General features: G+C 39.1%; 2 protein-coding genes and 1 pseudogene across 2 annotated transcripts; all 3 read right to left on the reverse strand.

Moving 5' to 3' along the window:
- Positions 1–171: 171 nt before the first annotated feature.
- Positions 172–3,334, reverse strand: LOC108994975. The gene is made up of 2 exons (XM_018970420.2): positions 931–3,334; positions 172–757 (listed from the first exon to the last, which is right to left on the reverse strand). Exons 1-2 carry the CDS (start codon positions 3,007–3,009, stop codon positions 335–337), a joined length of 2,502 nt encoding a protein of 833 aa, XP_018825965.1. The 5' UTR covers positions 3,010–3,334; the 3' UTR covers positions 172–334.
- Positions 3,335–4,952: 1,618 nt separating this feature from the next.
- Positions 4,953–7,867, reverse strand: LOC108995074 (guanylate kinase 2, chloroplastic/mitochondrial). The gene is made up of 2 exons (XM_018970577.2): positions 6,903–7,867; positions 4,953–5,370 (listed from the first exon to the last, which is right to left on the reverse strand). The coding sequence occupies exon 1, from the start codon at positions 7,778–7,780 to the stop codon at positions 6,932–6,934; it is 849 nt and encodes a 282-aa protein (XP_018826122.1). The 5' UTR covers positions 7,781–7,867; the 3' UTR covers positions 4,953–5,370; positions 6,903–6,931.
- A 2,690-nt stretch (positions 7,868–10,557) lies between these two features.
- On the reverse strand, positions 10,558–10,845 carry LOC108995075 (annotated as a pseudogene).
- Between the last annotated feature and the right edge of the window lie 2,376 nt (positions 10,846–13,221).

Below are 13,221 nucleotides of genomic sequence, written 5' to 3' on the forward strand. Positions count from 1 at the left end.
CTAGAAAGAGTAAATAAAAGTTTAAGCCGGTTCAAGTCTGCACCAAAAAAAAGGAAACTCCAATGCCATTTTGGCTAGTTTAAATCCAAATTCATTTGAAGGTCCATTGATATTGTGGAAAAGAAGATGCCAATTATATTGCAACATGGGGCAGGCAACAAGAGTTTCAGCTGGAAGAAGACTTATGAATTGTGTTAATTGGCATAACTTTAAGATAATTACATCGCACCCTTCTTACATAGATAAAAAGAACCTTCTGCAACTTTCACGTGTGCATATCTACAAAATAAATTAATCTGCAAATTCGAGTATCCATGTCCACTACAAAGAATTTTTACACCTCCTCCAACAACTTCAAAGCAGTTTCAACGAGTGAGTGAATTGTTGTGCTGTGCCGATTAATTCCAACGGTACCGGAGAAAATATTAAAGCTTTCAAGCTCTGCTGTGGTCTCCAAGACAGCCTCCAGCACCTTCTCCATCCCCAAATTCTTGAAAATACGAACATTTGTTACCTTATCTCTCATCATCCATATCGCCAACTCTATGGTAAACCTCCTTATTCTTGGAATTTTAATTGGTGGATATTGGTGCTGCTTCAGAATGTGGACTAATTTATCAGCCAATTTAGCCTCAGTTCCTTCTCTCTCAAACATGATGCTCGACTCCTGAGAAGTCATGAATTTAAAAGCATGTGCTGCTAGTCCTAGCATGACTTCCTGTAATTTATTTTCTTCTAACATGATTGCCCGAAGCACCTGCAAAAGGAGAGAGGGAAATCATTTAATGTGTAGTGAAGGTATGTATCATGCTTACAGTATTGAATAAAATTGTACGTGAAAGCTTGTATTATGGTGCCCCTCCTGACATAACATGAACATTAGGGGAGAAGAAAATGTTGTTGGACTATGGTTTTGTAGAAAACACTTACTGTAGGTGCTGCGGCTGTTACCCCCTTTAAGTGGTTGAAGCAATCTACACCACTGTACGAGCACAAATTTCTTAGAACCCTTGCTGCATTTATACGAAGTAAAGGGACTTCCAGTCCTCCAACAAGTCTTACAAGAGCTTGCATCTTCAAAATACGATAGCAGTTACTTTTGCTTTCTAAAGACAGCATTGCTAGTGCTTCTCCAGCGGCAATTTTTACATGATTCCGATTCTCGGGCATTCCCTGTTTGAAAAAAATGTTTAACAACTCCTTCAGAACTCCACCTGTGCCCCCAATCCTCTCTGTTGCATCCTCTTCCAGCGCAAGACTGGTTAAGATATCTATGCCAAGTTTTTGCAGTTTGGGGTATCTCTCTCCATACTTTAGAATATCTCTAATGTAGCTGATGGTGAAAACTATCTCCGAAATTTCTCTTCGAAGATGTTTTCCTGTGGCACCAGTTGTGTTTACCAGCATCTTCACCACTTGCAAGGACCGTTTCACTGTCCGAATCTGAGTTGCCACAACATTTTTATCCTTCAACAATCTCTCTTCAGCATGTGTAAAATCTATGATTTTAGGTAGGAGGCCTCTTGTATTTCCAATTTTCCCACAGTTATCATGGTCACATGCAAGTTTCTTCAGAATACAAAGTCCCAAATGATTAAATGTCCAGAATCCGTAATTTGCATGGTCTAGGATGATATTTTTTTCACTGATTTCATCGGCTGCACCACTGCAGCTTCTATTGGTTTGGAGCAAAGATGATATTGATTCCATAGCACCAGGTATGCCAGCAATCCGAAGTGAGTTTTGCTTTTTGCCTGCTAGTTTTGACAATATTTCTGCTGCCGATCGCCTGATCTCTTCATCTTGTGGATCTGACCAATTCAACATCTCTACTATTCTCTCTATCAAAGATATATTTATCCCTATTTTTTGGAGGGTGTCATTAGAAAACCGCTCGTTTAATGCAAATTGTTGAAGTACTCTAACTCCAATGAGCTGCTCATCAGGGGAGTTCGAAGCCAAGAGATCCATAGCAAAAGTAACCATGTCCATTTTCAATCCATCAAAAATGCTTCCGTTTACACATCTTGAATAGGCATCATAGAAGAACCTTCTAATTGAAACCATACCTGTAGGTCCCAACTCGCATTCTTTAATTACTTCATCCAACAGTCTACAGTAGCTGACCTTCCATTCCCAGTAAGCTCTCTCCATTAGAAACAACAGTGCTTCTGCTAATGCCAAGGAATAGAAAATATTGAGAGCTGATTGCCGGTTCTTCTTGTCAGTGTCTCCTTTTTGTACCTCTCCATAGTTATGCTTGACGAGTTTTATCAATGAGAGGACCACACACGCTGTTGCAGATAGGAGTTGGAGCCAATAGAGAAGCTTACTGACATTTCTGGCGAGGAAAACCCATTGAGAAAACGGTAGAAGAGGAACATCTGAACTTTTCCATGTTCTAGTTGGCATTCTTTGGCGATGATCAGTACCGAGTCCAGGACTTGCTGCATCATCTATTCCTGTTGATTCTCTCGCGTGTTTACTTTGCTTCCGCACTAAATGCATGGGCTGGAAAATTGCTTTTACATTTCCGATCAGGAGGTGTGAGCTGGATCTCAGTACCCGGAAACTGTTGATTCCGGCGTCTGTGATTGACCATGTGGCTTGGTTTTGCCATTCAAGCTCATGGCTCCTGCTGAATATACGAGTGCCCTCAATCACCAGGATGATGGTAATAAACCAAAAGTCGGTTTTATCCAAAGTGATGGCAAAGCCACCCAGAAGAACAACCGTTGCCCAGATGAACCCAAGAGTTCCAAGGCCTGTAGCTGCTTTCTCAAGAACTGCAAGCCGTAGGGCAAAGAGAGTAAGCTTCTTTTCAGGTGCACGAACTGCTGGTAATGTTGGAGGAACAGAATCAACATTGCTGCTGTCTCTCTTCTCGATACTACTCTGTGGTTCAAAAATTGTGGTACCCGAACTCGAGGACGTTTCACCGAGCTTTTGAAGTTCAGCTATCTGTAGATGAATGCTTCCTTCATCTTCTGCAGGATTCCCAGGATCCATGATGCTGCTGGCTCAACCGGCTTGGAAACAAGAGCTCTTTCTTCCTCTCAAAGGAACTGGGTAGTCGAATCCTTCAAAAGATTTTGATAGTTGATGGCGTAGAAGTGCTAGCTAGATGGAGAATTTTCGTTATGATGAGCAGAAAGAAGTGAAGAATTCAACTTTATAAAGACAAAAAAGTTGAATGAACTTGGGGAGCACGTTTCTTTTGTGGAAATGAGAAGGAAAGAGTAACGTTAAGCCACTTCTCTTTCTGTCATATTTCTTGGTTGGTTATGTTTTTCTCGTACGTACCACCGCCTAAAGACTTGGACAAGGTTTTTCATGCACAAAGGGTTCGAACGTAAGAATGATTGATTTTTTTGTTTTGTTTTTTTTTTTTCTCTTTGTAATATTTGAATTTTTTTAATCAAGTAAATCAGGAAAACTTGGAGGGTGTGGCCCTGTGGAATTAAACTTTAAACAGATGAAAAATAATATAATAACAACTGCATCACAATCCAATTACAAATGAGCAGGATCTTGTATGAATGAATGCATAAAGCTCATGCACCAGTGGGATGGGGTTAGGAGCTAGGGACATACATATCTTGTAAAATTGACAACAAAAGTTCGGATTCCAATCTGTTTAGATTTAGGGTGCGTTTGGAACTTAAACCACTCTCAACTCATCTCAACTCATCATTACAACTTTTTTAAATCTCAACACAAAATATAATAAACAATTCAACTTTTTCAAATTCTAAAATAATAATAATATTAAAAAATAATATTCTAACAATATTTTATCATCTCAACTCAACTCAACTCAACTCACTTCAACATCTAAACACAATCTTAGAAATGAATTGAGATAGTTTTAGATGAGTTCAATAAAATATTATTAGAATATTATTTTTTAATATTATTATTATTTTTATATTTAAAAAAGTTAAATTATTTATTATATTTTAAATAAAAATTTAAAAAAATTATAATGATGAAATGAGTCGAGGCAAGTTTCCAATCCAACAAAGGACATGGATAATATTTGACTTTTCAAAGCGCGTTACAGTGTAAATCATCGACCCTGTTAACTACAAGTTGGTCTTTTTTTAGTCTGATTGATGATTAAAAGATTGAAGTGATTTTATTATCCATATCCATAGGACTTATTTTATTAATAAAGAACATAACTAAATTTAGCCCAAAATCCTTCCATCACGAATGGCATTATAGAACTCTCTTTAAAGATGTGTTGGACTCACTTCATCCCAAGGGTTTGTTGTTGTCGCTACGTTATTAAAAAGTCTTAAATGTGCAAAATGAGTCAGTCTTCGCTTTAGCTTGTACAAATGGGTTAGCCGAAACAAGAGTCATCTTGAGTCAAGTTAAAGGCTCCTTTTGGGTTCTCTTTACATCTTTTCCTTACGCGTGTTTGGTTCTTATCTAATCAATCCACTCGTTTATCCTGTGCCTAAAGCTTGTTTCCAGATCCCTGTTTCTGGTAGGGTCAGACATACACGTGGCAAATCATATGATCTGGTTTAATCATCATCGGTATCTCTGGCCACCCCAACCAACCTCGTGGCTTCTAGGAAAACAAACGTTGCTCTTGCGTGTTGTCTTTAAGACCATCAATGCCTAAAGGTATTGATATTATACAGTCTGGCTAGGATAAACACGTAGAAATAGAATGCATGCTCTGGATTTTCTCAAGTAAATATCATTGGCAAAGTCTTCGAATTTGTCAACTTTCTGTACGGCCCTTTTTGGTTATTGTTCAGATGGTCGATGTTGGATGGATCATCTTTTGGGTTTGGATTGTGGAGGAAGTTCAAACTGGAATTCACACCAATCCAGAGATGATGGTTCTTGGGCCGATTCAGAAATTTTAGAAGCCTTCCCAAATCCAAAATAGGGTGCAATACCAAATTGTCGCATGGGTCTTGCACCGTTCATCAAAAGCAAAGAAACTGAAACATCCAGCAGATAATTTCCATTTGTCTCATCAATTCATTGTCAATACAAAGAATTTTTCAGTAATGGATAAACAACATCCTGCACTATCATCTTAACAAGGAATCTGATGGACGATTCTCGTTCTAGGACGTAAGTTCCAGACAATCAATTGTAACTACACGGTCTGATGGAAAACTAAGTTCCAAAACTCAAATAAACATCCAAATAAGTCACCTGATCACGCACCATCAACTTCCTAAGCACAGTGAGCACATTTCCACATTTGTCGATTCCGTCCCCAAGCCAAATAATAAAACAAATTGACGTTACTCGTCCTAGCTAACCACTGGAAAGGGCCAAGTTTACAGAGTAACTAAATCACAATGCCTCCTCGTCTTATAGCCGTAATCACCGCCTCACCTACAAGAACAAACACACATAAGGGAAAAATATATATACTAATAAACTACAGCAAACAAATAACTGGAGAACATCAACCCCATACCCCTAAGATCATGCAAGAATTTCTAGGGCAAGCTAGACGACATTAAATTCTGAGAGAGTGGTCTAGAGGCTATCAAACATGTCAAAGGTTCTGCATTTGTAGACACATTTGTAACTCCCATTCATTAATAACCAGTGGATGTAAACCACTTAGACTTCCAAACTATATATATAAGATACTGCTATAAATAATTGACAACCACATTTGTGCAAAGCAAGCAAAAGATCCATTCGTCAATTGAAGAGAAGGTAGGAGAGAGTAAAAAAATCATATCTATTAATGTAATAAGAGTGCTCTATCCTCTTAATCTTTCAATGTTCCCTTCTTCTCTATATATCTCACTTTGTACAGTTAGTCTGACTTAGACTAATCTAAAAGTGGGGCGAAACGATTGATGATGAAGAGGTGGCTCAAAAAATTCCAAAGCCGTGGAACAGAAGACAAGGTAGATATGTTGCTGACTGAAATGATCTTTTGAGAAAATTACTGAATTCAAAACGAATAACGTAAGTGAAGGCAATTCTTTATGAAATACGGGTCTGTTGTGTGATTCAATAGTTCTGGTATTGAGTTTTTAATTGACTTAGCCATGTCCAAATTGAGGTACGTGCCTTAAACAGAAAAGGCTAATATAGTGTAGCAACTTAAAACATGAAGTTTGTTAGGTTTGTGCACAGACCTTTACCCAATAACTCAGTACATACTCACATTCGATAACATAGGAAGTAAGCTAAAAATTAAACAATTAAAAAAGAAAAGGGCGAAAATACGCAGGAAATAGAGGAAAATCACTTGTTATGTCATTCGATATAGCAAAATAACAAAATCAACCAGAATCCTAATTGATATCAAATCATTCACAACCCATATTGATAGTGACATTGCCTCGCAGCCGACAGTCTTTATACCAAAATACATGTCCTTCCCCACATATATGGGCAGCAAGAGAAATGATATCTATAGTCGTGAAGTGTGTAAGCAGTAAGCACCGCACAATTCTTTTGAAAATAGTGAGTAAATAAGACCTACATAAAATAATAATAATAATAATAATAATAATAATTTTTTAATAATAAATCTCTCTTTAAAACGATTGCACTTCCGCACTTTACGACTGTAAGTGGCATTACTCGGACAACATATGGTGAAGCCTGAAGCCAAGCGTTTATTCCCTGGGTGTGTGGATGCGTGAGCACATACTTACCCACATTTAAAAAACACAACTTTTGCATGACATGATAAGTTAAATTATTTGAGATTACTTTTGCCATCCAACAAAGCTAATAACCATATAGTCATAAATCCCATCCATCGCAACATGCATAGCCCACAATTAAACACTCTCTAAATTATAGATTCTCAATTCTACTAAACTTCCTTCACTAAGCTTCAAAACATACCTACCTCCCAAACCCCCGTTTCTAATAACCTCACACATATCACATACCTCACCAACAATCCGGAGGTGGCCGCGAGCTATATTACTGCGCTTCGCTGCCGCACCTTGGCCTTCTCGGAGTCAATTATAGCTTCCACCAACCTCACCGCTCTCTCCAGCTCCCCGTCGGCATTCACCACCACGTAATCGAAATTCCTCATGTGCCTCACCTCCTCCCTCGCCGTCGCGATCCTCACTAGCAGCTCTTCCTTGCTCTCCGTCCTCCTCTCCACCAGCCTCTCCACCATCTTTGCCTCGCTCTCCGCCACCAGGAACACGAAAACCGCGGAGTCCCTCAGAATCCTCCTCAGCGTCTGGGCGCCCTGAATATCCACCCTCAAAACGATGTCGTACCCTCTCGCCATGTACTCCCGGACCTGCTGCTTTGGAATCCCCTTGTAGTCTCCATAGACAAGCGCGTGCTCTAACAACTCGTTCCTCTCAACCATCGTCAAAAACTCATCCTTGGACACGAAGTAATAGTCTTTCCCGTGCACCTCGCCGGGACGTTTGGCGCGGCTCGTGGCGGTGACTACGAAGTGGAGGTTATTGCGGACCTCTCTGAGCCGACTGATGACGGCGTCCTTGCCGACCCCACTGGGCCCGCTAATAACGACGATTAAGGGTCGGGGGGTAGGGGCAATGGGCTCGGAGCTGAAGGAGGAACCCAAGGTGGCCTCGAAGGCGCGGATGACTTCGGAGCGGTCGGCTTTGTCGAGGGAAGGGATGGGGACGGAGGGTGGCCGCGACATACGGGAGAGAGAGAGGGAGAGGCGAGGGGTGGGGGAGATAATTGGGGAAAATAGCGGTCTGGGAGAGAGGGAAATGGATAATTTGAAAGGGAAGAGAGAAGGAGAAGAGGAGCAGAGGAGGAGTCTGCGGAACATGAGGGGTGTCGGCGGTGGCGCACTATATAGAGGGGTGGTGGAGGGGCATGGAATCGGAAACCCTCGGCTGAAAATGGAGTGGTATGGGTTTATGGTCGGTTCAGTTTGGATTGTTAATTTTTTAAAATATTAAAATAATTACGATATTAAAAAATAATATTTTATTTAATTTTTAATTTTTATTTTAATTATTTTATTTTAACTATTTTATTTAGAGAAATTTTATTTATATTTCTTAAATAGAGATTGTATGTACAATTTTTTATTAAATGAAAAAAAATATTATTTTGATAAGAATATTATTATAATTTTAAAGAAATTTAAAGATAAAATTAATTAAATTTACAATACAGTCTCTATTTAAAGATTGAACGTAATATTACTTATAATTAATTGATTTTTTTAAAAATATTTTAAAATAATAAAAAACATATGAATAAAAAATTAAAAAAAAAGGGTAAGATGGAGCGGTAGATTCGAGAAGAAAAAATTTACACAACTTCTTACTATTTACATAATTTCTATATACCACATTTTTTTATTTTTTATTTTTTTATCAAATATTTAATAAATAAATAATAAATAGAATAATTAAATTAATTTAAAAAGAATAAACTTAAAAAAATATTAAAAATTTTAAAAAATATTATATGTAAAGATTAAAAGAAGTTGTATAGCATTTCTCACTCGAAAATAGCATCGCTCTGGGGGACTTTTGGTTTCTTTCAATTCGGATTTCATACAACGTGGCAGTCCAGATAATCATGTAAAAATATAAATTTTGCTGTGAATATATAATTTATAATCAGATTTATTATAACTTTTTTTAAAATATTAATATTTTGATAAATAATATTTATAATTTTAAATCGTGCAAATTTTACTTACTATCTTTTAAAAATGTAGATAAATATAAAAAAATAACTAAAATTTTAATGATGAATTCTATTTTCTTAAAAGGAGAGTGTGTGATATTTACACGTCTTAAAATTATATTTAATCTTATTTCAAAATTTTTTTTAGAATAACTTATGTGAAAAATTTATATATCAATAGCGTTTTGGAAGTGCAAAATAAAAATAGATATATTTTCTAAACATATATGCTCATACAGTCATACATGAATCATTTTACACAGAACGCTACAATAAATGAACTAAAACATAAAATTAAACTAAAAATCCTAGGTGCCTCCTTTTTCCTCTCTCTCGTAAAAAATTAAGAGTTTTAGATTTGATTTTTGTCAAAGTGCCTCTTCCTCCCTCTCATTCCCTCATTCCTCCATTCATCCACCTTGTCTATTAAAATTTTTTTTACTTAATTTTATTTTTATTTCTTCAAGGCAAAAAACAAAAAAAAACAAATTTACAATTTTCCAGCAATTCGAGAGACATATGCAGCATAAGCAGATTCACAGGTCGGAAATCATTCGGAGGAAATTAGTGACTTTGCAAAAATCTCTGTGTGTGGTTCTCATGCTCCGCCACATCTGCAGTGGTCCTCACGCGCCACCCATTCCAGCAGTTCATCTCGACATACGTGCCAAATCATCGGACTCGCCACCACCAGACCTTTCAAATATGAACTTTGTGGCTGAAAAGAGACAAGTGTGTTGCCTTCAAGGATTGTCACAGATTTCAAAGTCTATCAGAATTGGTCCAAGCTGTAATCCGTTCTTTTTCGCATTTATCTTACTACTTTAATTTTTAGTTTCCTTATTGTTAATTAAAAAAAAAAAAAAAGAGTTCGTCTCTTGGACGTTTGTCTGTATAGATTGTGTTAACGTCGTGTTTCGCACATCCTTGAGCTAAACTCCAACAACTCATGTCTTCTACAATGGGCCCTGCACAGAAAAGAATATAATGTGGCTTTGGGGCCGAGAAACCTCCGATGCCAAAGTTAGTACAGCCGGATGGGTGAGATATTCTATTTTACACCCACAAGTAAAGAGTTGACACATATGAGTTATATCAAATTAAACAATGCACTCGTATGTAGGGAATCGTTTTATTTTATACATCCTAGCTCCTAACCCGATCTTTTTCCCTCTCCCCCCCCCCCCCCCCTCTCAAATATTCACAATGTAATATTGCACTTCCAAAAATTTATAATAGCATAAAAAATTAATAACATAAAATTTATAATAAAAAATCTACAATTTTCTAAAAACTCTATCATTCACAATTTTCTGAAATTAATAACAAAAAATTTACAGCCAAAAATCCAATATTGCACCTCCAAAATTCATCCTCTACAACATCCTTCTAGAGTTCATCTTCCAAAATTTTTCACACAGGTAACAGAAGAAGACTGTATGTTTTGAAGCGTCTTGATGATGAACTACAATGCAAGTATTCTCTTTTTGGAGAGTAGAACCACCAATTTTCTTATGCTAAAAACCCTCAAAAGCTTTTTACAAAACAGTTGGAATCCAAATACACCCACTTGCAAAAAAAGCTAACCCCTCAACTCAAATAGCAACCACAATCTAGCTTAATATGCAGAATAAACAAATAAAAGACTTATAAGTGCTTCTTTTTTCATTGAAATAGGATGTAATCAAAGATGAAACATCTATAGGATTGTCCATTCTTGTCCAAAATTAAAGGCTTCATACTAAACAAAATCAAAAGAACTCGTTCATTAAAAAGATTATAACACCTACCCATCAAATATCGCTTTTATCACGATAATCAGTCACAACGCACAAAACTACATCTAAAAAAATGTAACTTGGTATGCCCAAATTACAATCAAGATCACTCTCCAGTAGTGCCTTAAGCAATAAGAGTTGATCCCTTCTTCCTTGGTGCCGCTTGAGTACCCTCTCTGAAGCCACTCTTGAATTTGCGAGGCACATGGCGGAGGTACCTCATTCTTCCAATTCCAATAGTCTTCCTTCAGATCGCCTTCACACTCCAGTTATATGTCCTCTTGCAGGCAGCAGGGTAGGCACAGCCGGATCAGCAAATCTTTTGAAGATGGAAGCTGTGGCGGCCACACCTTATGCACAAGGTGTGGATCTTGTTCCTCTTCTTTCCAAAGCTCCATATTCCCTTTCCCATTGAAGCCGATGTAGATGTAGAACCCTAGCAGAGTGAGAAGAGGTATGTTTAGGCTCAAAAACTTACAAGTACTTGCAAAAATTGAGTGGGTTGCATATTGAGTTGAGGGAGAGAGATGGGTTTGTTCCAAATTACTCTCCACAAAATCTCTCAACGAAGATGGGACGAAGAGAGAAAGGGAAAATGGAAGGGAAGAAAGAGGAGAAAGAGGAGATGAGAGCTGAATTGTGGGGAAGAGAGGAGAGAAGAGAAGAGACAAAGGAAAAACGGAAGAAGAGATAGGAAAATGGAAGAGGAGATGGGATGAACTGACGAAGGGAGAAAAATATTGACTCAACTTGCAAACATCATAACACAAATAAGTTCTATACGTGTTAAAATTCTCTTGGCAGGTGTAAAGGAGGAAAAGCCACCCGACCTGTTTGGAGATTTTCTCAATGTTCTTGAAGTGTAGAAAATAAGTAAGAAAGTTTAGGGATCAGAGAGAGTTTCCTCGTACCTGGGATCAGCTATTTATACCACCAGTTTGAAGAGCAAATCATGCCTGCTACTATGAGGTCCTGGTTTGTCGTACTGTTCATCTTGTCAAAACCATAAAATGTGGCGTGGCCCTATGTTGGCTTCATAATGGCAGAGTGCGGCTTAATTAACAGCGCCATTAATGTGGGGTGGCTCCCTGAGCCTCAATCCGATTTATATGAGTCGTTGATGCTCTGATGCCGATGAATCGATGGTCCTCCGTGTTTCTCGTATATCCTGTGCACATTCTATTCCCAAGGGAGGCTGCCATTGTGTCTAGTTCAGCTGTCTTGTCGACTAGATGGTGTCTTTTCCTGGTTGACAGTTTGCTTCTTGCTTGGATAAAATCCCCATTAGGCTGGGACTCTCAGTTGAGGTCCTATGGGCCTTTCCTAATGGGAAAATTCTCCTTACAGTTACCCCGTCAATTCTTTTCAGACAGGTTCGGGAGAAATTTTCTTTCATTTCCTTTGTTCTTAGGCTTGATCAAGTTCCTGGCCAGCCTAGCCGCATGCTGAGTGATCATCTGTGTTCCGTTCACATGGCAGCACAATGTCAGCCATGTTTCCACATTGAATGACGCCCCTCCGGCTTCTTCGCCACGTCTTTGCATTTTGCAATCATTAATTCACACGTCATTCCCAGGGATACACTTTACAACAGTTGCTTTACTCGAGGGATTCTGGTACTTAAGTGGGACACATGTGAGATATGCGGAGTTATGACGCCTCGATAAGGGAATCTTTCCCCCATCTATATATATAAGTATTTCCCCTCCAGTTGAATGGCCCATCTTAATCTCTGCTTTTGTTTCATTATCCTGTAGTTTCATTTTCTTGCATTTCTTCTGAAGTGTTTCACAAGTCTCTCTTGCTCCTTATAGCCCCAAAGAAACCTTCGCCCTCTGGCACCGTTCAAGCTATTGCCGCCCGAGACGACTCCCTTATAAATGATTTTGCAAGATTTTCATGGCGGTCAATAGTTACTTTTGAAGAATTTGAGGAACTGAAAGTAAACAACGAGATCCCTCTAAAGTTGGAGCTTGAAATGCCCCCTCCCACTAGTGAAGCGGTAAATGAGGAAGGCTATGGTACTAGAGTTGCGGCGTATCCTGCAATGTTCTCCTATGGCCTAAGGCTACCAGTTCCTCGGCCAGTGCGTTAAGTACTGGCTTTCTTTGAGCTAGTGCCTGCTCAATTCCTCCCCATTGCATGGAGGATCTTGATCTCATGTTGTGTCATCTGGTGTCATGCCTTGGAGGAGGCCAGGTCGGACTATCCCGACCTGACTGCCCATGAATTATTTATTATCCATAATTTAGTGCAGAAGGGTTGACGTATTTACAGCTTCCAGCCCGTTCAGGAGTTGTCTCGGATAGAGGGGCGGCATAAGGTGGTGAAGGGATACAACCGCAAGTTCTTCTTTTTGCTAGTTGACAGGTGGGAGTATCCAGTTGGGCAGTCGTTAGGCGGCTGTTCTTTGTCCGTGCCAACTAGGGCACTATCTCTGATGCCTAGATCCGTCGCCCCGAACCGAACCCCTGTGAGGAGGCGAGACTTGGGATTGTCAGTTCCTGGGTGGTGGCACATTCAAATGACGTGTATTCGGAGGCCTTGATGTCGGATGATAGTCTCCGTTGATACTTGGTTCCCCCCGCCAACCAGCGCTCTGACATAGGGATTCTCATGAATCGGACTGTCGCGCCTGTGCCCAGTCGTCCTGCGAGTCCGCTAGTTGTGGGGAAGGGAAAAAGACCTCGCAGCATCTCTCCCCCTCCTACTGACTCGAATAGTGTTGCTACTCCCTCTGGAGGGTCGTCAGTGTTGGTGCTTTGTCTTCCTACACCCCCAAGAGCAT

Source organism: Juglans regia, chromosome 7 (genome assembly GCF_001411555.2).
Source record: "Juglans regia cultivar Chandler chromosome 7, Walnut 2.0, whole genome shotgun sequence".
NCBI classification, from domain to species: Eukaryota; Viridiplantae; Streptophyta; class Magnoliopsida; order Fagales; family Juglandaceae; genus Juglans; species Juglans regia.